The sequence below is a fragment of the Acanthopagrus latus genome, chromosome 9 (assembly GCF_904848185.1).
Source record: "Acanthopagrus latus isolate v.2019 chromosome 9, fAcaLat1.1, whole genome shotgun sequence".
Taxonomy (NCBI): domain Eukaryota; kingdom Metazoa; phylum Chordata; class Actinopteri; order Spariformes; family Sparidae; genus Acanthopagrus; species Acanthopagrus latus.
Window position 1 is genome coordinate 12,421,044 of NC_051047.1, and position 24,787 is coordinate 12,445,830.

The 24,787-nt window shown below is 43.0% G+C and overlaps 2 protein-coding genes across 7 annotated transcripts in view; one reads left to right on the forward strand and one right to left on the reverse strand.

Moving 5' to 3' along the window:
- The first annotated feature begins 1,631 nt into the window (after positions 1 to 1,631).
- On the forward strand, positions 1,632 to 8,308 carry acp6 (acid phosphatase 6, lysophosphatidic). 3 transcript variants are annotated; one of them, XM_037108776.1, is made up of 12 exons: positions 1,844 to 1,953; positions 2,234 to 2,360; positions 3,531 to 3,756; positions 3,860 to 3,988; positions 4,769 to 4,899; positions 5,028 to 5,107; positions 5,193 to 5,280; positions 5,453 to 5,585; positions 6,311 to 6,411; positions 6,505 to 6,597; positions 6,693 to 6,858; positions 6,948 to 8,308. In XM_037108776.1, exons 3-12 carry the CDS (start codon positions 3,538 to 3,540, stop codon positions 7,080 to 7,082), a joined length of 1,275 nt encoding a protein of 424 aa, XP_036964671.1. In that variant the 5' UTR covers positions 1,844 to 1,953; positions 2,234 to 2,360; positions 3,531 to 3,537; the 3' UTR covers positions 7,083 to 8,308. The 3 variants fall into 3 exon arrangements, with proteins under 3 accessions (XP_036964669.1, XP_036964671.1, XP_036964670.1); XM_037108774.1 differs by lacking the exons at positions 1,844 to 1,953; positions 2,234 to 2,360 and adding an exon at positions 1,632 to 1,775; XM_037108775.1 differs by lacking the exon at positions 1,844 to 1,953 and having other exon boundaries at positions 2,221 to 2,360; positions 6,948 to 8,296.
- A 932-nt stretch (positions 8,309 to 9,240) lies between these two features.
- Positions 9,241 to 24,787, reverse strand: part of bcl9 (BCL9 transcription coactivator) — a 32,335-nt gene continuing 16,788 nt past the window's right edge. For 2 of the 4 annotated variants that reach the window (XM_037108770.1, XM_037108771.1), the window contains exons 3-10: positions 21,189 to 21,691; positions 16,394 to 16,707; positions 15,588 to 15,695; positions 15,266 to 15,452; positions 14,309 to 14,402; positions 12,016 to 14,197; positions 11,274 to 11,546; positions 10,069 to 11,108 (exon numbers count right to left, since the gene is read on the reverse strand). In XM_037108770.1, the coding sequence (XP_036964665.1) occupies positions 10,069 to 11,108; positions 11,274 to 11,546; positions 12,016 to 14,197; positions 14,309 to 14,402; positions 15,266 to 15,452; positions 15,588 to 15,695; positions 16,394 to 16,707; positions 21,189 to 21,475 (4,485 nt within the window). In that variant the 5' untranslated portion in view covers positions 21,476 to 21,691. Of the gene's footprint in view, positions 11,109 to 11,273; positions 11,547 to 12,015; positions 14,198 to 14,308; positions 14,403 to 15,265; positions 15,453 to 15,587; positions 15,696 to 16,393; positions 16,708 to 21,188; positions 21,692 to 24,715; positions 24,737 to 24,787 lie in introns of those variants that run through there. The other 2 variants (XM_037108772.1, XM_037108773.1) reach the window with 2 other exon arrangements.

The window sequence follows — 24,787 nt, forward strand, 5'->3', positions numbered from 1 at the left end:
TGCCAGGAAGCTGAGCGCCAATATCCAACTCAGTCTGTCACATGCTGAACCGAGCTGAAAGCTGCAGTAGATGATGCCGTTTGTGTTTGTTGGTTGCAGATATATTTTACCCTGGATGATGAGTCCTTTCCCTGGAAATCACCCTTGAGTAGAGCTGAGGCGATGTTTGTATGGAGCTGTAAGGGTATTTGTTATCTGCTTTTCTTATTTATTCAAAGGAATGTAACCGAGATGAGCATTCAAGGTGGAACATGCTTTTCTAATTTCAGTCTCTAGACTTGTATGAGATTTATTTGATTGATTGACACCACCACAGGGTTTGGAAACTACATAAATCTGCATTAAGGATGGAAGGTGAAGTTCAGATACAAGAAACAAACAATGAATTTGAGGAGAAAATGACTGTTGAAATTAGCTGTTCAAAGGTTTGGTAGTAGTGGAAAATGTACATTTTTAGATCAAATTACTTGATTAAATCACCAGTTTAAGTAGAAAAATACCACAAACAAGCCTCTATTTTGGGTCTCTGCACAAAAATGACATGCCTCACAATTAACAGAGCGTATCTCTGCAACTGCAAGGTCTATTTCAAAAATCAATGTAACATTATAAAGGGAACGCATGGAATGTACGTATGTATGTCACTGGGTCTGAGCAAATATCTGCTTGAGCCTAACAAGTGGAGTATAATTCTGCTCTACTTGTTTTTTAAATGAAAGAAAATGGTATGTGACCTTAATCTATTTATCACAGCTTACTTCACCAGTAAGTTATTCAATTTTAGGTGTTCCTGACTGATTGAGGCATTAAAAACCTCACAGGGACCATTTTAAGAACATAATCTCATATTCCCAAATCTGTTATATTAAATCTTCACCAGTGCAAATGATTTACTTAATCAAAAGTGAATCAAAATTTTATCTTAGCAAAATCTACTTGTCATTGCTAAATGGGAGTTTTCACGGCTTTGTATGGGCTATAAATTATGAAAATATCACTCCTGATGGATTAACATTTAAGCGGCTACTTTTTTCTTCACACACTAGTGGGCACAACAATGCATCATATAATCTTATTATCTCTTATTTTATGTGTTTTGGAAAGTTCCTTCTGCAATGTAGCGGAGTGAAATTATTGAGTTTAAATAAAAAGCAAATGAATGATAAACCGTCAAAATGATACATTCACATGTAGGCCCACCCTTTTCTTATAATTACTGTAATAACAGAGTAAATGCTATTCCCAAATTGTTAGATTAGCAATTTACAATATTTGGAAAACAGCCATTAGAAAATTATTACATGTACTAAATTATATTACATCTACTAAATTACATAAATAAGCTCAGGTTTCTATTTTTAGAAACCTAGACTGTTTTGTATGAGGAGTCACTAAGTAGATATTTTATTGTGCCTTCTGTGTCACTGTAAATATTACATTTGTTGTTGACTGCTCTAACAAACATTGACACTGAGACATGGTGGCGTGCAGATACACTCAGGCCCTGCAGAGGGCAGCAGCACACTTTCCATCGCAAATCTTTAAAAACAAGAGAGGACGAAGAAGAAAGGTGAACGTGTGACGTAGCCGTCGGGAAATGTAGTTCTTTACTGGTTGCTACCATCTGTACCTCTATGGCAGAGTCCTACAGTTCCCGACACCTCCCCTGGTTTTAACCAGCGGAGACAGCGGCCGAATGACAAGTGACTTTATCGTTTACATCCACTGAGCACTGTGTGTGCTATAGGGAGAAGTAGAAGAACTACGTTATAAAAGTAAGTAGTCGTGTTGTACTTACGATAGGAGGGCGTCACTGTGACGGCACAGCTGGCTGGGCTGACCGTAGAGACGAAGGTTGAACTTCCTCTTATCACGCTGTGTGTCGACACTAGCTAGTTTTGTAAGAGTTAACGTTAGCATTGTGCCCACTGGTGTTTTCTTAACGTGCTGCAGGTACCACCGAGGTTGTGTTTGAACGAGTTGGCTGATTCATTTTATCTGTTGTGTGAATAGTTCGAGTATATGGGAGTTTTACTGCATAACTAAGCTATGTATGTAACCTTGATATATTACACAAGAGAGGAAAGGTTTGATAAGAAACGCTGTTACGCCCCCTGAGGAGCTCGGTACACCAGTTAGTGGTCCAGCTTGGCTCCTCGTGTGTCAGCAGTTATTTAACTTGACGTAACGTCAAAAGTGATCAAGAGTCTTATTGTTGTTCGTCCATATGCAGATTGCTACCTGTGCTTCACCTCAGGTAGACTTAGTTAACATCACCGCTAACTGCATCATCACCATCGTCATCATCATCCTCAACATTACTGGACTTGCCAAGAAGTTTATTTGATCCTTTAACGCAGGTGTGTACTTGATTTATATAAACTGTAGCTGAGGGTAGATCTAAAACGATACGTCGACTGAAAGTCAAGTGTAGTCGATCATCCAGAAAAATTAGCCTATTAAACAGTCGATTAGTCGTTTCAGTCAAAATGTCAAAGGATGATCTCGTTCCAGCTCCTCCATTGTGAGGATGTGAGCGTTTTCAGCATTTTGAATTGTAGTTGTTTAGTTTTTGGACAGTTTGGAGACAGCAAATCATTTGAAATCACCATGGGCAGAGAGAAATTGCGATGAGCATTTTCTCACAAATTTTGTGTTGTTGTTCTGATACCTCAACTTTGTGTTTCAGGCAATCATGAATCTAATGTCACGATTATCTTGTCCAGAAATTGTTTTGATTCATAAAGTGATCACGGTGATCAAAATATTCTTTAAACTCTGAAGATGACACCAAAACAAAATCACTTCACCTTACATTCCTTTTTGAGAAACAGATATTTTGATTTTAAGTCGTAGGACTGTAAGTGATGAAGTTCGACAGCTCTTTCAAATCACTCTTATGAGGGTATTCATGATCATCCTGGTTATGGTTTTCACCACGATCAGCTTATTCCTCTGTGTTTTTATTGCATGTATTTAGTATTATAATTCACAGATGAATCAATAATTTAAATAATTGTTCCATTGTTTCCATTTCAGGCTGAAAGTATTATTCGAATAATCGATTAATTTATAAACTCTTTTCTTTCGATTACGGACACATCCTATATGTCATTTATTTAAGAAAACATGTAGCTGTCCTCAAATATGAATATGTCACTGGTTTTCGTAGTGTTCTGTGATGATGAACTGAATGTATTTGAATTTTTGAGTATTTATCAGATCAAGCATGCAGTAGTAATATGTCAGATTGCACTTTAGAAATGTTTTATGTTTTTTTTTCACAGTTCTTTGACATTTTAAAGACCAAAGAATGAATAATTTAATTGAGAAAATAATTCTGAGATGGTGCAACTAATCCTTAGTTGCTTAATACACTATAAAGAGGAAGGTTGACCTGATGTGTTGCATACTGCTGTGTCTAATGTTGCCATTATGATAAAACTTCTACATGATCGTCTTTTTGATATAAACCCGTGAGTGTGTAGTTAATTCAGACACCTAAAAAATTAGGTTTGTTTTGTTCACAGCCTAGCCATGAGGAGTCTTTGGACCAAAGCAGGTGTTGTAGGTTCAGTGTCGATGGCTTTTGGTTCAATGTGGTGGTCACAGAAGAAGACTGACCCAGACCAGGACCAGGTTTCTTCCACCTCAGCTGATACAAAACCTAGCTCTCCCTATGAACTCAAACTGGTGCAAGTCCTGTTCCGACATGGTGCTCGGACGCCGCTAAAGTCTATACCTGATGTTATGGAGGTAAAATATATATAAACACATTTCATGAACTAATTTATTGCTTGTGTCTCTAATATCTCCATGTATTAAGAACAAAGTTCTTTGGGCACATTTGTCTCGTCAGGTCCAGTGGGTGCCAACGCTTTTGGAGCCTCCACCACACACCCACATCAATTATGTTGTGACAGATCTTGAAGGCGGCCCCAAGCCTCCAGCTCCTGTAGAAGACAGCTATCGGAAGAACGTACTGACCGTGAGTAGGTGTGTTATGTGGTGCTGAATGCAGTCAGACAAGATAAGAGCTCAACAATTAGAACTGTGTCAAACTTGTGTGGTTGTTTCCTGGTAGGAGGTTAATGGTTAAATGCATAAACATTTTTACAGCAGACATTTGGTCATGTGGTATCTAGAAGAGCACAGCTGTAATTGGTAACATAATGTAGTTGCATGGAGGAGTGTCTCAGCCAGGCCGTGGCATTGTGCAATCTGGCACAGTTTACCAGGACAAGAGTCACCAGTTGTGTTGTTAACTACATTTTTTTTTCTGCTATAAAGGTGGTAAAGGCCCTTGTTTCATATGTTATACAATAACCTGTGTGTAATCAAGTTGAGACTTTGGATTAGACACTTTTATAGATGTTAGACACCGTGTGGATTCAGGATGTGCACTCTTATTCATCCTGTTAGCGTCCCCCTAGTGGCCACTAGGATTCACTACAAAGCTGTTTGGATGACATTAAAGTGGGTTCATTCATTCACCTCCTCCCTGTAATGCTGTTGAACTGTGTGTAGAGCTCCCCGGTGAGATATTATGTCTTGTTTGTCAGCCATGGCATCCATGGAAGTGATAGTTTCTTGTGCTGAGTTAGCTGCTTTGCTAAAGAGGTTTACTGCACTGGATTTAGCTCAGAAATCTAAATCCCACAATATGGACTCCCGCCATGTTTGTACCACTCTGGATTCCTGCATGCCATAGCAGATGTGCGTCTGTTAGGCCACATCTTGGAGTAAAACTCGGTCCTGTTTGTCGCAGGGTGGCACCTTCCCCGGTCAGCTGACCACGGTGGGCATGCAGCAGCTATATGAGCTGGGCAAGAGGCTGAGGGGGAAATACATCGAGGATAGTCATTTCCTCAACTCCACCTTCAGCCCAGCTGAGGTCTAGTAAGTGATGCAAGAGCACAAACACTGTTACAGTTTTAATATACTTGCTCAATGTGTGCAGTATAAAGATATCAGCCTAAATGTTTTAAGTTGGCTGCCTTCCATGACCTATTTTTTTCCATTTTTAGCGTGCGCTCCACTAACATTGTGAGGACCATTGAATCTGCCAAGTGCCTGGTAGCTGGGCTCTTTCAGCAGAAACAAAAAGGTAGGCTAGGAAGCCACATGTGCATGATGTAATTTATTCTATTCTGGATTCATCTAATCTGTGTAATATTCTGTTCTACCTGAAGAAATTGTGCCCATCTTGACAACGGAGGCAGAATCTGAAATCCTGTATCCTAACTACCACGGATGCAAGATGCTCAAAATCCTTGGCAGGTATGGGGAGTTTATTTTCATACCAAGCCTCTGACATCCCGTGCACTGGCCACACAAACCTGGAATCTTGAATAATGTGTTGTGCAAAATTATGAGCCAAACTGAGATGCCTCTGACAGGTTGTCATGGGGCGTCTGTGTTTTGCCGCTGACACTGTGTGTGTTCTGTGCAGCCACCGCTGGGCAGAGTCGTCCACTCTGCCAGACATTGCAGCAGACCTGCAGAGCATCCAGAGCGCGTTGGGCATCGCTGCTCACCAGCACGTCGACTTCATCCTCATTAGGGACGACATGGTTGCCAGAGAGGTGACGCTGCCACGCCATGATTCATACGACTTTTATTAGGTCTCACCACAAGCTATCAGAATACATACCATTATTATGGAGAGTGCGCCTGGCGGGAGGTGGAAACCTAGCAAGCTGTTAAGTTATGCAAGATGGAACTCTGTAAGAGAGGTCATCAAGTTTCAAGAGATTAATAACAGATTCAGCATATTTGAGTTTAAACATTGAGAGTGATATTTTAGAATAATTTCCTATTGACTTCATAATTGCATACATGGCAAATCTAAAGACTTCTAATTCTGTTGGTAAAAGAAATTCATTACTGAACAAGAGACAGAAAATCATCTTTTCCATAGTTGAATGAATAGGGTAATATCAGAGTTTAAAGGGGCATATTTTTCGTAAATGTTCAAATAACCACCATTTAAATGTGCACACTGGGGCCACTAAAGGATCTGAAATAGGGCCAAAGGGGCATCTTCATTGGGATTTGATGAGTTTCCTTTTTCTCTCACGAGCCAAAGCCAAATACTGAAGCTCTAACTTACATTAACACTAATGTTTGGATCCAACTGTTATCAGCTGCAACCCACTGAAACAAATGACAAACACATTTTCGAGTCACTACAGCCATAATGCACTTAGAGGATAGGTTCACAAACAAAAAAAAATCAGCCATTATCAGTCATTAACCTGCAGCCATGGTAGAGTTTCCTTTTTAACATTTTTTGTTGCTGTACACCCAGACACACGGCCTTCCCTGTCCAGCAGTGCTGGATACTTGGAGGAATACAGTGGAACAGAGAGCTGTGGACATGATCTGCCACGTGTATGAACCCAGCAAGAGGTAAGACTAAACAAAGTCGGTACAGGAGACGCTTAACCTGACCCTTTTGTTTTCAGCAGACCACCTGTAATTCTTTTGCTGTGCTTTTTGCAGGGAGAACCTGCAGCTGTGTGTGGGACCCCTCCTTCACACATTGTTATCGAACATTGACAAGAAACTAGAAGGCACCTCATCTGAGCCAAACAGGTTGGACACGTTGGGGTGGATGCACCCTTTTCTTACACAAGCTTGATTGTGTTTGGTCTTTGAACGATCAACTGTTAAAATCCTCTCTCAAACAGGAAGTTATTTTTGTACTCTGCACACGACACCACGTTGATTCCCTGTCTGATGGCTTTTGGGGTTTTTGACATGAGATGGCCACCATACGCCGCCGATATCACTCTGGAGCTGCACCAACACCGACAGACCAAAGAGGCCTTTGTGAAGGTGTCATACATCGGCCAGGTAGGGGGTGAGAATGGGTCATCGTGTCTTTATCTGATAAACTGTTTGTTTTCTTGCAATTGACTCCAAGTTACTTGTGCTTTCTGCAGGATCAACTTATACAAGGTTGTAGTGCAGTCTACTGCCCCCTGGAGGAGTTCAAACATGCCCTCTCATCGTACTCATTGAGTTCTGAACTCTACCACTCACTTTGTGACAACACTGAGGGCTTGACCAAGCCCTGAACACATCTCAACACAGGGCTACATGACAGTACACTCTGACAGTTATCACACTTCACGCTTTTTTTTTTTTTTTTAAACATCCTCACTTTTTAATCCATCCAGCCACTCTCAGTCATTATACCTCACTGTCGGACTACACCAGGCGAGACTTTAGTGAGTGCACAAATCCTGGATTAAAGCCTCTAAGTTTTTCTTTTTTTTTCTCACAACTTACATTTAACCATGGCAGCATTTTTTTCTATAGAGGTAAATTGATTTAATGATTATTGCATATTGATAAGAGTATGTGTTGAAGATTTTGCTATACAGTGTTTGCCTGATATCAAATGTGTTTGCATGCACTTAGTCTGGCTTTAATTATGAAGACTGGCGCAATCCAATGTTTTTTCTCATTGTGAACAATTTAAACAAAAAGTCTTTCCATCTCTTGGATGACAAACATGTAGTTTCCTATAAATAATTCCTCAAAATAGCTGGGCAATAGTTTTCACAAATGTGGCAAATTTGGTATTAAGAGTACCTACGACTAGGACAGTGACAACATTGCCCATGTTCTTCGCAACAAAGGAACATGTCACCCAATAAAGTGGTGTGTGGCACTTGAATGTGTTTTGTTTAGTTTTAGACAAAACTGGAGCAATATGGCATTGAGCAATAACTATACCAGGCAAGACCTGTTAGAAGGTTAAAAATGAAGTTGGTTTTGCTCTTTTTTGGGGGGTGTTAAAGGAACAATACTGGGGTATTAACAGCCTTTTCCTTATAATATCTAAAGGTTGACCAATGTGGCATCATCAATGCCTATATTTGATTGCTGATGCAACTCAAATTTGGTTGTGTTCACGATCAAATCCTTCATAATCATGTCATTCCTCAGGGGAATACCAAGCATTTCATGTACTGTATTTAATGTTGGTTAACAAACAAGTGCAGAGAGTGGTTTTTACATTAGTATGGAGGTGAATGCCTTCATAATCATATAGAGCCTGTAGAAAGGGAAGTGTTTGAAAATGAAAGATTAGGTTGCCTTCTTACTGGGAGTGTCAGACCACAGTATAATGTATACATGAAAACATGTCCATTATACACACCTGAGCTACTGTGTTACAATAACACGCATCATACCTCATAAGGGGCAGTTTCCCATGGTCTACTGCTTAAAATGCAAAAGTTTGGTTTGGACTGATGTGATATAAATAAAGATTTCAATCAGTGTGACTGTCAAATTACTCTTTCTTTAAGGGGTTCTGTACCTTTCCTACCAGCCAGTAAAGATTCAAAACTTTGGTTAGACCAACAGAACTAGCTTAGTTGGGTTCAAATGCAACAACTTGCATCTATTTTAGAAGTGTGATGTCCTCTGAAAATAGCTCTCAGTAAGTACCTCCTGATAAAGCCTGGCAATGCTGCTTCTTGGTATGACTTGCTCTCTTTGTTCCAGCTAAATGTTGGTGAGCTGGTTTGACATGTAGAATGACAAAGACACCACCTGGTCCACATAACTGACTACATGTGAATAGTCAAGAGCCACGTGGACACACACATGCGCACACACACACACTCCATAGACAACATGTATATACCAAAACAATATCTTTTATTTGTAGTCCATCACCACAGCCCTGGTAGGCTATTCTGCACCAAAGCCAATGGAGAAACACATGACAAGCTTATACAATAGAGAAAAGAGAGGAAGTCAACTGGATGGTAAGCAGTATGTGTTTACATTTCTGTGTGTCTCACTCTGGACACCACACCTGCCTTACTAATTTCTTTTTACCAGATCTACCTAGCTCTAGTTCTATAACACCTGGCATACCTGCTGTGGCATTCAGCCACTCCTGTCCCATTCTGCTGACCGTTTGGGGATTATTGCTGTGGGAATGATTATTACCCAGAGTCAACAAGAGAGTCAAAACAAAACAGGAACACAACAGGAACAAGAAGAACACACATAGCACATCTGGGTATTAGCAGTATTATTCACGCTGGCGAGTTGAGTTGAGTCCTGAAAGTTTTGGAGCACCAAGTCAAATGTCATCCACAACTTGAAATGGACTGGGGCTTGTCATTGTGCTGCAAAGCTGCCAGGATCCTCACACTTAATGTGTTGCTCTCAATGGTAAAAATAGAGAAAGAAGACGCTTTCTGCAGACGGTCCATGTTTGTGCTTTTTTAATAATACTATTATCTTAATGAGGTCATAGTTTGGTTTGTTATACACTGGAGTTACAAAGGAAATTAAAATAGACTAAAATTCGAATAGCCCACCAATGGTAAACAGTACAGTATTTTTAGGGGGCGTTCCTCCCCCAATGAAAGTTGGGTAAGAGGAGTTGAGAGGTCACTGATAGAATGCCTATACATACAGACACATACATACATACCACACAAACATACAGTCTGTCACACACACGCACTCACACGTATATACTGTACAGAAACAGTCAAAACAATGGAGCGAGAGACAAGATGGAGTTCCACTAAAGTCTTCACAAAGCACAAATTCTTCTCATTCCTTTCTCTTGTTCCATACCACTTTCATGACAAATTTGTTTTTTTTAATTTGAAAAAAGTAGACATATACTGTAGCATCTCCACGCTGACTTGTTAAGTTGATTCCTCTTTGATGCTGAAGTCATCTTTATAGTCAGATAATCAAAAAAACACAAGAACAGTTTTTGCGAAATTGATGCACAACAATCCCATACATTCTGAAGTTCATGAGTCAAAATTAAATGTTCTTGTGGCAAAAGTACTCCAATCTGGGCCTGTCTGAGTCTCCATTGGAATAGTTCCCACAGGACATTACCAGGTGTGACTGGTTAGCTCCATTCTGTTCATTTCCGAGTACATCCTTTCTCATGTTTATACTTCCTTTACTTAGAGTCCATCAGAGTTTTCTGAACACTCTCCAAACGCCATGACCTTAACTCTATCCTTGCGTACTGTCCAAGAACATTCTAGATACAAGTTTTATGTTGGATTAGAACATTCCAGGGCCCGGACTGAACCCCATGTCCATGTCACGTGGCCTCATCTGACCCCCCATCATCATTGTCTGCTGTGGGGGGCCACCCATGCCCTGCAGTGACATCATCATGTTAGGTGAGCCGCCAGGGCCTGGGTGGGCCATTTGTCTTGCCTGCATCATCCCTCCCGGACCCCCAGGGGACATCATCCGATGCTGGGGGCCCATCATGCCTTGGCCCATGAATCCCGGTGGCCGCATTGAGTTGTGGCCAGGGTTGCCCATTGGCATGTCTTGGGGGCCCATTCCCCCACCAGGGCCCCCTGGCATCCCCCCCATCCCCTGCATGGACATCCCCATCCGTGGCGGACCATCGCCCATCATGCCCTGCATGGGAAAGCCAGAGGGGTGTGGTGGTTTTACCCCAGGGTTGTCTCCCCCACCTCGGGGAAAGTAAGACAGAGTCTGGCTGGGCTTCTCTGAAGGGATAATCCTGGACAGGTCAAACTCAGGAATGCCAGAAGCTCCCGGCCTCATCACCTCATGAAGGTCTGCATCACTGAATCCACCTTGCATGTTGTTGAACTCTGGTCCTCCAGGGGTATTGGGCTTGCACATACCCCCATCACCCCCTCCCCCATGAGGCATGTTTCCCATCCGCCCTCCCATAGGCCCTCCCTCTCCCTGGAAGCCCATGGGATGGCCAGGGAAACCTTGGGGACCAGGACCGTTGTGCGGGGAGAAAGGGCCTTGCTGGGAAGGGGACTGGGTGAGGGGGTATGCCTGGCCTCGATGAGGGTAACCCATGCGTCCCTGGGGCATCATTTGAGGGTTTCCCATACCAGGATCTTGGGGATTTGGTGGTATCATCATGCCATGAGGCATCATGCCTGGGCCCATGTTGGGAGCATTTGGAGAGGGCATCTGTGGGGGCATGCCATGGGAGAGTGGCTGGGATCCCATTGGATTCATACCCAGAGGGCTGAGGGCAGACATGGGTCCAGAGTTTCCAGGTCCCATCATACGTGGATTGCCTTGATGATTCATTGCCATACCTGGAATGTGCAAAACACAAAGAAGTGATTACATTTTCAGTACAAGCTCTTGTGAGGCAGATCAAAGGATCACAATTAAAAATATGGACCAAGGTGGACGTAATTGAAATGACAAATTATACAGCAAAATTAAATATTAATGTGATTTAAGTTCATGTAACTTACCATTATTGTTCACTGATGGCAGGTTCGGGGAGCGAGCCGGGGGCGAGTCGTCATCAGAGCTGGCAACAGTCTTTATGGCATCATGGTAGAGTGGGGTAGAGCTTGGCATTGCAAACTTGGACATGCGTGACATCATGATGGAGAGAGGGTTCTGGGATAAAGTTGGCTCAGGGGGTATGGTGTACGGACTGCCAGACGGGACATTGCCTGGGAGGGACATGGAGCCAGATGGAGCCCCTGATGAAGGAGGGGCTGAGGGAGGCCCGTTACCACCTAAAGGATGACATGATGAGGAGAAGAAGACATGACAAAGACATGATTTAACTTAACAGTTTTCATTCTTTGGCAGATTGTTCTAATCAATGATAATACTAGCAATAAGGTGTGCAGTAAGATTTAAATAATGTGGCCACAAGAGGGAGCCACTGGACCATTACCCACCAAACCCCACCCCTCATACAGATGTGTTAACTTGAATGAGTTATGTACTTGATTGCCTGCCCATCTATTTATTTCAGTCTTCAGTTTTTAATACGATTTCTGATTTCAAAGTACTAAAAGGGGCTAAAGTCAGAGTGTCTCAATCAGATACTTTAGATTTGATATTAAAAATTACTATGTAATTGAAAAAACTTTCAATACTAAAACATTTACAAATAAATCACATTAAATGGATGCACTGATGGTTTCAAGGAGCAGAGACATATGCATACATGAACACAGAGAAAAAAGATTGTTGTACCTGGCTCCATGCCCCCCATCATGTTTGGTGAGGTGATACTGAGGGGAGGCTTGCCACCCTGAGGTGGTACTCCAGGACTCTGCATGGGTGGTTTTGGTGAGGAAGCCCATCCTGGGGAGGGGTTAGGAAGAGAAGGAGACCTCATATGAACCGGAGAGGCACCAGCTGATCCCATCATGGAGTGGGGGGACTTCATTGGTGCTGAAGCTGGAGGAGCTGGAGGAGCACTGGGGCCTGTGGGACCAGTGAGCATGCCAGCCAGCTGGGACGGTGTCTGGGGGGATTTCAGGTTTCCAGAGGGAGAGCCCATCATGGGGGACTGCACTTGCCTTAAAGGAGGGGACTTAAGTGGGTTGACACTGGGAGAGTTCCCTCCTCCTGCCTGGACATTCAGATCTGCTGGCTTTCGGCTCCTCTGACCTTGTGAGGGGCCACCAGAAGTGGGGAGGTGGTTAATACGACCATTACCTCCTGTAGGTGTAGATCTGTGTTCTGGACCAAAGGCTTGTTCTCCATGTGGACCCCTCATTCCTCCAGGGCCCCCCGGGAAGGGCCGCCCAGGCCCCATAGGAAAGTCTCCTGGCTGTGTCTGCTCAGGGAAGGGCGGCCCCTGCATGGGCCTGCCTTGAGGACCCATGCTCTCCATCGGAGGTCCCCCACCTCCTCTCATTCTCATCATCTCATCAGGACTCATGGTCATGCCCGGGTCTCGTAGTTTGGAAGGGTGCATGTGAGGTCCTGGCCCAGGTCCAGGCCCCATGCCAAACTCAGGCCCCATTTCCCTGCCCCCCATTCCCTGGAGCCTAGAGGATGGACTCATAGGACTATCACCAGGCATTCTGGGAAATATACCCATGCCATTACCAGGTTCCATTCCACCTCTTTGGTGCCCCATCATCCTTTGCATGTCCATCATCATACCAGGGGGCAGGCCCTTCTCACCCCCCATACCTGGGTGGAACATAGCTTCTTGGACTGACTGAGGATTTGGGAAACGCTCACCACGACCCCCTGGACCAGCAAACATTCCTCCAGGTCCTCCAGGGAAGCCTCGTGCATCTCCCATACGGGGAGGCATGTCATCAGGCCAGCCCATTCCAGGCCTTGGGGGTCCCTCCATTTCCGGATTCATCATCCCAGAGAAGCCAGGCATCCTCTGCATATGTGGGGGCATTCCCCTGGGGCCTGGGCCCATGGCCATGCGCTCCTGGTAGTGCTCTGGTGGGCCACCTGGTCCTCCCCACATTTCTCCTGGGCCCATCTGATAAGGAGGTGGGGGCCCACGCATCATGCCACGTGGACCATGCGGGTGCATCATCATGTCTGGAGGAAGTGGCCGGTGTTGCATTTCTTGTTTCTTCCTCTTCTCTTCATAAAACTCCTGCTGTAGCTTCAACCAAGCTACCTGTTCTGGGGTCATCTGATCTCCATCTCCACAACCCACTGGCCCCCCCATGTGTGCACCCATTTCATCCTGTGGAAATGGGGGCATTTCTCTGGGACCATGGGGTGGGCCAAAGGGTGGACCTTGTGGACGTGGTCCTCCTGGCCCACCTGGCGGACCAAGGCTCTGAGACTGTGCCATCATAGCCTGTAAGGGGCCCTGCTCAGCCCTGCGGGGTGCACCATCAGGACCTCCATCATGGGGTCCACCATGGGACTGTGGGGGCCCAGGTGGTGGGGCATCACGGTCATCAGGGAAAAGCATGCGCTGAATATCTCGCAAGGTCTGCAGAGAGCGCTGGCGATGCTCCAACTGTTCTTGGGACAGACCCTCTGTGTTAGCCTCCATGTTCAATAGCTCCTGGGCCAGCTGCTGCTGTTGTTGCTGCTGCTGGGGTGTCAGACCCACTCCACCAGAGCCTCCACCCTGCCCTCCTTCCCCTGCTGTTGGAGGGTTGAGGCCTGCCTCAGGTTGGGTGACAGGGGCCTGGTCAACTGGGGTGGTCGTGTTACTGGGGCTACTGCCAGGAAGATTTTTGGATTCCATGCTTGCAGAGGATGACCCTTCCTGTGGAAGAACACCAGACTGGTTCCCTTGGTTTGAAGGCTGGGGTGGGGCTGGCTCTGCCATGCCAGGTAAGGACGGTTTGGATCCAGGCTGGTGACTCTGATCTTGGGCATGGGAAGGGGGTTGCTGGGGAGGCTTGGAGTCATTTCGGAGAGCACTTGCTGCATTGTTCTTGAACAGAGAGGGACAGAAATAGGATGAAGTCATAACACTGTCATGCAACATGTTTGTGTATGAAAGCATATGTGTGTGATTAAAAAAAGAGAGAGACTGTGTCTTTACCAGGAGGTGAGCTTTGTCCTTGCTGTTGGAGATGTTTTTCATGTGGAAGGCAATGATGTTTTCTGTATGGCCAGTTAGAACTGCATCAGCTGCCCTGAGGACAAGAAGGCAGACAGTCAGATATCAGTCATCAGACACAATAAATGTGTGTGTGTGTGTGTGTGTGTGTGTGTGTGTGTGTGTGTGTGTGTGTGTGTGTGTGTGTGTGTGTGAGTGAGTGAGTGAGTGAGTGAGTGAGTGTATTTGAGAGCCGGTGAGACGGATGAATGAGTACTAGATGGAACCATGAAGGTAATACCAAGGTCAACAGAGTAAGTAAACTATTGCACACACACACACACACACACACACACACACACACACACACACCTTCCACCAAGCGTCCACATCTTTGATCTCTAATTCCCAACAGAGTGTTAATCTAAGACAAGCTCCCACACATGCAGATATACACAATGGATTTAGGCTATAACCGGAAAAGTTGGGGAAAGGAAGACAAGGGGTGGGAAGCAAGCATCTTAGTGCCATACAAACAAAAAGCTGCAACAAACATCAAAGACAGCAACAACCACTGATGACAAGGGCATAGAGATTTACTTCAGGCAGTTGACATTGTTAGTAATTCCATTTAATTATGAACTGCAATTCCACAAAAGGTTTCACAGTGGGTGTATGTTTTTGCTCATGTAAAAAAAAGAGGTAAGTATTGAGATGATGATTTAATTAACCTCTCTAAACACATAAATATTAAAAACATGTAGGAGATGAGCTCCAAGTGTAAACATTAATCAGTAAGTCACAACAAAATCAACACCAAATGAATGCAGTAACTTTATAAACAAGTATATACCAAAAAAAGTGAATTAAATTATGGCTAAGGAGGAAAATTTGAGAATGAAAAAACTATGAAAGATACCAGTCACAACAGATAAAAATAGTAACGCTCAGCTTCCTTACTTGTTGGCCATCTCTGTGGTGAAGACATAAACAAGTTTTGAGCCTGGTTTCTGACCAGGTGGAGGTTCTGTTGTGGAGCCCTGGCCTCCCAGTGTATTGTGGGAGGGTGTGGAGGAGCGACTGAGTCCGGCATTGGAGGTAGAATGTGTGACTGTGTCCTGGGGCTTCACGTCAGTGGAGTTGCAGTCTACAACAGAGAAGACTATGGCTTTAGGACCAGCATGTGTTTATGAGCAACGTAGTTCTACTACAGAATCTGTCATTAGTCAAGTTGATCAGCAGAAGGACTGTTATGCTTGGATGCACAAGTTCAAACACTTACTGAAGAATCCTTTGTCATCTTCGTCACTCTCTCCCCCAGAGCACCAGTCAGCTCCACTGTACGGCTGCCTCCTCTCTGCAACACACATCCTCTTCACCCTGCTGCTGTCTGTACAGAAAAACACACACACACACACACACACACACACCTTTCAGAGGGCTTAGGTTTATCCGTGCGAGGGACAATGAGGGACTGCAAAGCATTTTTTTGAAGATTTCAAACTTTTGCCTTCTCTCTGCAAATAGTGTTGTATACCTGAGAGCATATAAATAACTATATATACAGCACTTTTCTAAATAAAGTTTTCCAGTGGTACAGAATAGGAGGAACAGATCAAACCCACTACAGGTTGTAATTAGGGAGAATGTGTGTTATTTTCTTCATTATTCAGTGCCGACCAAATCAAAAAAAAGGCCCATACCGGAAATGATGTGTAAAATTACCAGATGGATAGGCACAATCACAACACAAGCACTACTGGCATGGTATTGTTTAAGAACTGTACGTATTCATTGTATACTGAGCAGTTCAAAGCATTTAATTACATAGAAGGGAACTATGGTAACAATGTATGAAAGCACAGCTGCTAATGATGCTCCTAAAAACATCAAGAATCTCATGCACCTTGCCCACCTATGTTAGTTCAACTATTTCATCATTCTGGTGAGACATTTTAAAATGCCTCAGGGATTTTAATTCATACCATCAAACTTCAAGGACTTTCTACCATGGACTATTTGACCCCAACTACCTCCGGAAAGTCAGATGGTCTGATAATAATGAGTACATGCTATAGTGGTTCTTACCTTTTTCCTCACTAGTAGGTGTGCCACTCTCCGGTTGTTCAAATGACTCCACTGAGGTGCTTCTCTCCCTTTTGACTTTAACCTTGGAGCTTGAGCCAGAGGTCAGGCCCTGGCCGTTCTTCAGCCCCATGCCCCCTGCCACATTCTGAGCCCCCTTGGCACCCAGAGTTTTTGGGTCACACGGTGAGGGCTGTGATTGACTGCCGGTACTCCCTGGTTTACCCTGATTGGGCATTTTAGAGTCCATCTGGGTGGCAGTGGAGGGGGACATGACAGGAGGTGAGCGTACCATGGCCTCCGTCTTAGGTTTAGGGCTGATAGAGACAGAAAAAATGTATAATTAATAGATTTGCATTAAGAGAATTAAAGAGATAAGTCAAAAACAGTGAAAAGATAGATGTATTACAGATTTTTATACAACAACAATTAAACTATTTAAGTGTACCTCACATTAGGCCTTTCACGATAACACATTTTTGAGAGCCCAACTGATAGAATGGTTGTCCAGCATTACTGGCTGGTATTAGCTTATCACACATATATTGGTACCGGCTTGTATAATGTCCAATTTGCACCAATATGAATTTTTTTTTTTTAAGAATTAAAATCCAGAAAAATGCTTGGGGTATCTATGATTAAATCCCAGTAGAGTTTGTTTTGTTTCGGTGCACTGATGTCATTTTACACAATAATGTTTATTGTTTAACTAGGGCAGGGTGGAATGACCTTAAAATGTCAAGGTTTTTAGGCCATATCATGATATACCATGTATACCTCCATAATTTGAAATCTTGTCAAAGGCATTCCATAAATACTGGGACAGGGCTAAACCAAATATCACAATGATTTTGACCATATACCTAGATACTGAATTGACAATTGGTAGTTTTTGATAAATAATCATCAGTGATGTGGATAATGACTAAGTGGGTAAAGACAAGAATTAGAACTCTCTGGTAAGGATCATTGCAAAAAAATTGGTATACTGGCTGATATAGCAAAATTAGAATTTATATCCCTCCTTATATCAGCATCAGCCCCCCCAAAAATAACAATTGTATGGGCTCTACTACTTTGTTGGTTGATATATTGACCCAGAAATAATTGCAATCTTGTCATTTTAAGACAATTTTATGCCACTGATATGATAATGCAGTAGCATAATAATGCAAGAAGATTTTCAAAGAGCAATGCACTTTTAATGAGCCAACCTCAAATGCAACAAGACATGAGTTAAAAAATGTCATGTTTCGTCTTCTTACATATATTTGTGACCTTATTTGCACTTATGACACGAATACACACACATACACACAACAGTAGGGAAATGGGGCATATTAAGTAGAAAGCCTGGGGCTTAGATTTAGGTTGCCCAGTAATCATACTCTGGACAAACAGACATATATTATGGCAACTGGCCATCTATCAGGTCAGATATCCCCCAGCTCTCCACTATAACATGTATCCAATGATGTTCCTAACTGGGGCACCCAGGAGAGAAACAGGAAAACGTGATTGTTCATTTATGCCCTCTTCAATTCCTTTGCAACTGACAAACCTGATGTCATTATGGCATCCAGCAGTTGGTAAGGACGTCTATGAACACAAGATTAGGTTATTGGTACTGGGAATACTTTGCTCACAGTTAAACGTGAAAGGAACAGGCTGTAGAGACACTGGCCATCTACAAATGACTGCTGCTTACTACTTATGAGAGCAGTTCAGTTCAGGCAAGCAGGACACATCCAACTGGCAGAGAATTCCCTTACCACACCCTAATCTCTTTCTCTGTCTCTCTCTGTCTCTCTGTCTCTCTCTCTCTCTCTCTCTCTCTCTCACACACACACACACACACACACACACACACACACACACACACACACACTTGTACGAGTGGGATGAAACAAATGCCAACATGTCCAAAAAGCACAGCCGCAGCCTAGCACACTTTATGTACGCATACACAGACACGCAGCTAGTAGAAAAAGAAGGCAAAGCCAGAATTTGGCAGTCCAGACAGCCGTTTCCAGAGGCTCCAGAACCATGAGTCAGCAGGGAAAACTTCCAAGCTCAGTGTACTCCCTGACCCTGGAACAGCTCTGGATCACACATCAAGACCTTTCAGGTAGAATAATGGAGCAGGGAAGCTGATCTTAGATCTGCATTACACCTGACCTAAACTTGCTCTCTAAGCAGAGCGGGTAACGCCCGCTCAGGTTTGTGTCCAGACTCAACTCTAATTCTCAATTCTAATAGCTAATTTCCTCCATGTTATCTGATTTATAAAGCCATCTGCCACTGACTAAGCCACTGGCCTTAAAAATGGTTGCTCACTGTACTTAAATGGTTTGGATAGGTCACATTTTCCTGTGGGGATTAAGAAAGTATGACAAAGAGATGCTGTTAACGGCTGTGGATTTGCTACTTGCAACTGCTGTGATATGAGAGTTTCATACCAAACACTGAGATGATTGATGCAGTGATCATTCTGCAACCAATCATATTGGCAAAAAGACTGCTTAAATTGGCATCTATACTTGGCTGACTGCACATTTTTACAGAAAATGGGTCCATACATTCTTCAAGTAGCCTCAGTGTTTTTGTTTGTACAGAGAAATGTGTTTTTCTTCCATTCTGCCTTGAACAGAGGGTTGACTGTTTGTGTTTGTTCTCTCTTCCCAACTGTTAATAAACACAGACAGCTAATGTTTATTCATTTTTCATATTGTGTGATGATTTTTTAAATACTTGAGGCAGGTTTATGAGCTGGACAGAAGCTTGTGCTTCTCCTGTAAAACCTGTTTATGTTATTGATGTGAGAAGACACGATAGTGATTCAGCCATCAGTGCATAACAAAAATGCCTTGGACAAGAACCTGATTTATTGTCTCTTACTGACAACAACAATGACAATGTTTACTTGCACTATAGTTTTTGCACTTCTAGTCTAGAATTTTGGAACAGACAATATCCCCTGCAAACACCATATTCAGTTTGGATCTCCTGAATTAGGTCTTAGTCCGATTGTAGCATTATCTGATTACAGGGCCACCCACACAAGATTGATAGCTACAATAACTATAAATATATTGTTTTAAATATCTTTCTCCCTCAACTGGAGGGAAGAGATCACACCACAACTATAATGACAACAATGGTGGCTAGCAATACTGTTGGGATCACTTTCAGTGTGACTTGATGAACGTGAGAAACAGCCAGCCAATCAAAATCCATCTGAATATGCCGGTCCATCACTTACCTTGACTTGGGGGACATTTTCCTACAAAACAGTGTGGCAGGGGTTTTTATAATATTGACTTCTAACTGTAGAAACCTCTTTTATGTAAGCAAATTGATGCCATTTAAGAAACGCTTTTTAGATGGTCTACTCGAGTAACTAAGTCTTGGATATCTATACAACTTATTAAGTGCCTATATAACATACAGACTGCAAATGAAACTTCACTTTATCTGAGACATACTGTCAAAAATCTATGGTGCTGATGGGGTCTTTGAAGTTTGTTTTGATGTCCCTTAATACAATCGCCAGGATAATAGATGTTGACTCAGCCAAAAGTATGAATAAAATGTGTCCTCAAAAGACAACAACTCTCCTAACAAAGTGCTGGATTCCCACAACTCATCATCTTTGAAGAACTTCATAAAATCCTATTCTTCTGGGGGTTTTCTTTTTGTTTCTGTTCAAATACAGCAGTAACAGGTCATTAATATCCATTTTCCTAAGCTGTCGACACAGCTGGAGTGTGCAGGGCGTTCTCGGCAGCGGTGCTTACGTGGCGTTATCGTTGATCAGTGTGGATGCTTACATCTTTGCCATTATAGTTCTTGGTGTGGGTCGCTCTGTAGACAGGTTTTAGGAACATGCTATGTACATACAGCGTGTTCAGGATATGGGTCTTAACTGGGATTTTTTTTTTTTTCAACCACAGTTTGCGTCAGGCTGCCTTTTGCTTTTTACTTTCAGCTCTGTGCGTTGTCATGGATTCGATGCACACGAACCAACAAGCCAAAAGATTGTACAGCTGGTGTAGAGATGCATTCTCAAAAGAAAAGCCAGATATTTCTTGTCAGAAGGAGAAAGAAACGTACTTTTTAACATTATGAAAGACTTGAATATCAACAGGTTTTTGTAAATAGGATAGGATGAGGGTTAGCGTGAATTTGCAACGTCAAGTTTTCAAAAGAAGGTGGTTGATGGGTTAGAAAAGAAGGGAGGCTGTGTTCCCAACTTTGAACTAGTCAGCGAGTGGAGGAATATGTATAAAAAAAATAAATAAAAAATAAAAAAATAAAAACTTTATTGATGCAAGGAGGATGAAAAAAAATGGTACATAGGCCTCCAGCCACTCCACTTCTCCATGCTTTGACGCGATAAATGGCATGTAAGGGTGTGTTAATCAGAGGACGCAGTGCTGCATGTAAACAGGAGGAGGGATATTCAATTTCACCAGCCGGTAAGTAGGAATATTATCTGTTTTGGAATAAGAAAAATACTGAACATTTTGTGCACATCAATGTAGTCACTGTTGTGCAGTCACAAGAACAATCTGCTCAACACGGAGCAGCTGAAATTTTACTTCTGCTTGCTGTGCAGTTGTAGAAAGTCTGGATTAAATGCATAATTTAAATCAACATTCAGATCAGAGTTGTGGCTGATTAGGCTGTTAAAACAATCAGGATCTTGCATGCACAGACATAAACCAGTGCTTGCTTTTGATTACCATCACAGCACTGCATGACTGAATCACAGCAGGCTGTCAGTGAATCCACTCACCTCTGTGTGTTGGTGGACGGGGAGTTCTTTAGCCTATTGGAGTGCATTGATGGGGCTCCCAGGACTACAGAACAGGGTGGAGTGATGAGCTGGTGAGGACTGCCTGTGTGGGAGAGCGGCGCCTTTGCGCGCACGTTCCTGGAGCCAGGAACAGGATTCCCAATGTTGGAGAGGTTTCCCCGACCGTCCTTGGCCTCCTCTCGTTCTTTCTTCCCTCGCTCCTTCTTGTTGAAATGTGTCGCTGCTGTACCTGCCGCCGCTGGCCTCTCCTCTTGGACCTCCAACATTCTCTCTATGTCCTTGTCTGTGTGTGTGTGTGTGTGTGTGTGTGTGTGTGCGCGTGTCTGTGTGTGTGTGTGTGTGTGTGTGTGTGTGTGTGTGTGTGTGTGTGTGTGTGTGAGAAAAAGTGTGTAAAAACAATAACAATAGTCCAGGAGTCTTTTCTTGCTCGGTGTGTATTTATGAAACTCCCCCAAGGGGGCTTTCAACGGCCCTTAGGCACACTGTGGAAAGAGAAGAGAGAGGAGAAAAGACAGTTAACAAAACTGGAAAAGAGGGCGACAGTCTGAACAAACTTAAAGTGACACTCCAGCCAAAATCTCTTTAGTGTCAATCTACTAGTGTGGGCTCGAAAGGTGTCTGTTAGAGCTGTTAATTTTCTCTTTTGTGGCTTTCAGACAGCTTTGAGTCATGTCAGCAGGAATCGATTGCAATAGGTCTCTTTCACAGAAGACCTTTTGACACGTTCCAATAAGGAAGACACAGGTGTTACCAATAAAAAAAACGTCTGAAAAGTCTCCTGCAATAGGATTTAGTGACCAATAGCAACAGCTAGCACGAGGGTCGGGTAAGTCTTCAGTTTTGCCAGGCTTAAAACAGTTTGATTTTTGCAATCAGACTGATGTGACATTTTGTAAGTGTAGGTGGTGAGAGCTAGCAGCATACAGCTAGTTAACATGAGCCTCCCCGGATAGCCAGTTATTTCAGCACTACAGCTTGCCTGGCGGTTTTTTGTTTTGAGCTGCTAGTTGTGCACACATTGCCACTGTACTCATCTGACCATGTCCACACGAGAGATTTCTCATCAGTAACAAGTTGGTGCTGGTTATGTCTTCCATGTTACATGCTACCGAACTCAACACTTCGTGTATCCATTCCAGATTTAAAGCCCTCTAGCATTTTAGTGTACAGAAACCTTGCATTTCTTGACAAGGCTTTTGTTGTGAAACATTTGTAGGAAGGCATCATTGACAATATCACAAACACCTCAGAATAAAACAGGGAACACCAGACTACATCCTGAAGATGTTAAAACCTGATTTGAAAAGTCTTGAACCAGAACCAGAGAGAGACATCTTGCTTCTTTCTCATATCTACTGAGAGTTGCACATGCGCAGTACCAATCAGGCAACTGACAGGCTGACAGAAGCCACGAACAATGGCCACTTTTTAATTACCTTTTACTTCAGTCTCTCTTTCAAACTTAATGCAGAACAATGTTTAAGTGTTGCTTAAACAGAGACAGATGGTAAGGTATTAACAAACCAGCAGCCCTAACTTCAACAGATGTCACAGCATCAAATCTAAAAAGGGGCAAATATTAGCACATTGACCCAGTTGTTGCGTTTCCATCACATCCCATCGGAACCAAATTTTAAGCGGCTGTTATTGGGTTTTTTGTCTGGTGTGAAAGGGGTATTACTGACTAGTAAGGTTCCCATACATGCTTAAAAAGTAGCTCCTGCCATCATTTTTCAAGGAACACTAAGCAGAAGTCTTACCAATTTACTACTTTGATGAAAAGTTATGTTAAATGTTTGGTACGAGATAAAATTTGGTATTTTTAACGATCCACTGTTTGGTTTAGAATCAGCTGGGTTTAAAAATGTCCACCACACTCTGCATGGCACAAATGGAAATGAGGTATTTAACCAAAGTACAATCTATTGAAACATACTACAAATTTACAACAGCCACCTTTCAACCCTTAAATCTGAACTGATAAATTGTCCAAAACACCTCATTATTGATATGTGTTGTGTCACCAACAAATTGCAGCGAAAGAGAGTCACCATCAGAGAGTACTGGGTTTAGTTTTTTTGACATTAAGTTAAGGACATTTTTTAAAGACCAAGATGACCACTGGCCAATATCATTATCTGTTTTTTTTATCCTCAAAAATATAAATAATGGTATTCACTTAAAATTCCCCCATCAGCCAGGCTAGTCTTTAAGACTATAGAGATTTTGGGCGGAGTATCAAGTTAACTAAATAAATACCAGCACTACATTGCAACTGTAGCAAACAGCAAAGTTTGGTGGTGGAGTGGGAGAGGTAGCATTGTGGTCCAAACCAACCACTGTGTGTTTCTGTGTGTGTGTGTGTGTGTGTGTGTGTGTGTGTGTGTGTGTGTGTGTGTGTGTGTGTGTGTGTGTGTGTGTGTGTGTGTGTTGGTGAGTGAGCACGAGAATTGCATGAGAATCCTGTTCGAGAGAAAGCGGCCCAGTCAGTCAGATTACATTGTCATCCTGAAAATATTTAGGAGCTCTTCCAAAACACTCAACATTGTAACTGGCTCCAGAGTTCCCCTAGGGAGAAGGAGGTGGAGTGTTGGGGGGGGGGGGGGTATGGGAGGGAGGGAGGCAGCAGGGGGGAAGGGGGTGTCACTGGGAACCAGACAAATACTCCGACTCCTGCTACAGCAGCAACGCTCGTCTCTCGCTGGGCTACAGGAGAAGTGATTTACAACTATCAGGACCACAGATCACCGCTGCACACGAGCAGAGGCCGGCTTCTCCACAGGAGCAGAGAGGGGGGAAGCAGGAGGAGCTCTATGTATCCAAGCTACATTGATTAGACTAACCTTTTAAATATAGAAATACACTTTGTGACTATTCAGAGAAGTGGTGGGCAGATTATTGATTGCTGAACAAGTGAATTTACTTATTTACAACAAATCAGCTTGAAAGACCTCTCATCTTCTAAGTGAAATTACATGTTTCAATTTAGCTACACAACACGCTTTGATACAGAACTTTGGAAACGAGGACTGGAAATTTAACAGCTAGAGCTTTAGCTCTAACTACGAACCTCTTGAGACTGCTTACCAAATCATGTGTCTAAGCAAGTATGATATTTTCAGATCAATAGTTGTTTCTAGTCTGGATTTTGAGAGTTTGGACTAAGGGCAGAGAAACAGTGTGTGAGAGTGGACAAAATGAAAAAGTGACAAAAACACACACACAGTTTGATTTTGCTGTTAACTGTTATTTGCTAATCAAAGTGAAGCAGTGGCTTATGTAAGTCACAGCAGAAAAGACCTGACGGACAGCAGCTCCAAACCAAAACACTCCAAGTAACTTCTAAGGCCTAACACTGCCTTTATATGCATCAAACTGTGCTCATAGATTCTCTACACAGTAATACGTCTGATTTCCTTCATCCAAATCCATGTATTATGGAAGTTAATGACAATGTTGAAAAATACCCATCGCACAAGCAAAGAAAAAAAATCCTGGGTCCGTACCAAAAGTCAATGGGGTCTTTCCTGGGCTGAGACCCATCCTACATCCAAGTCTCTTGGAAATCTGTTCAGTAG

Coding starts and splice junctions, on each gene's coding strand:
- acp6 (XM_037108774.1), top strand. CDS start 3,538: ATGAGGAGTCTTTGGACCAAAGCAGGTGTTGTAGGTTCAGTGTCGATG. Junction 3,757..3,859: donor CTATACCTGATGTTATGGAG/GTAAAATATATA, acceptor TTGTCTCGTCAG/GTCCAGTGGGTGCCAACGCT. Junction 5,586..6,310: donor ACGACATGGTTGCCAGAGAG/GTGACGCTGCCA, acceptor CTGTACACCCAG/ACACACGGCCTTCCCTGTCC.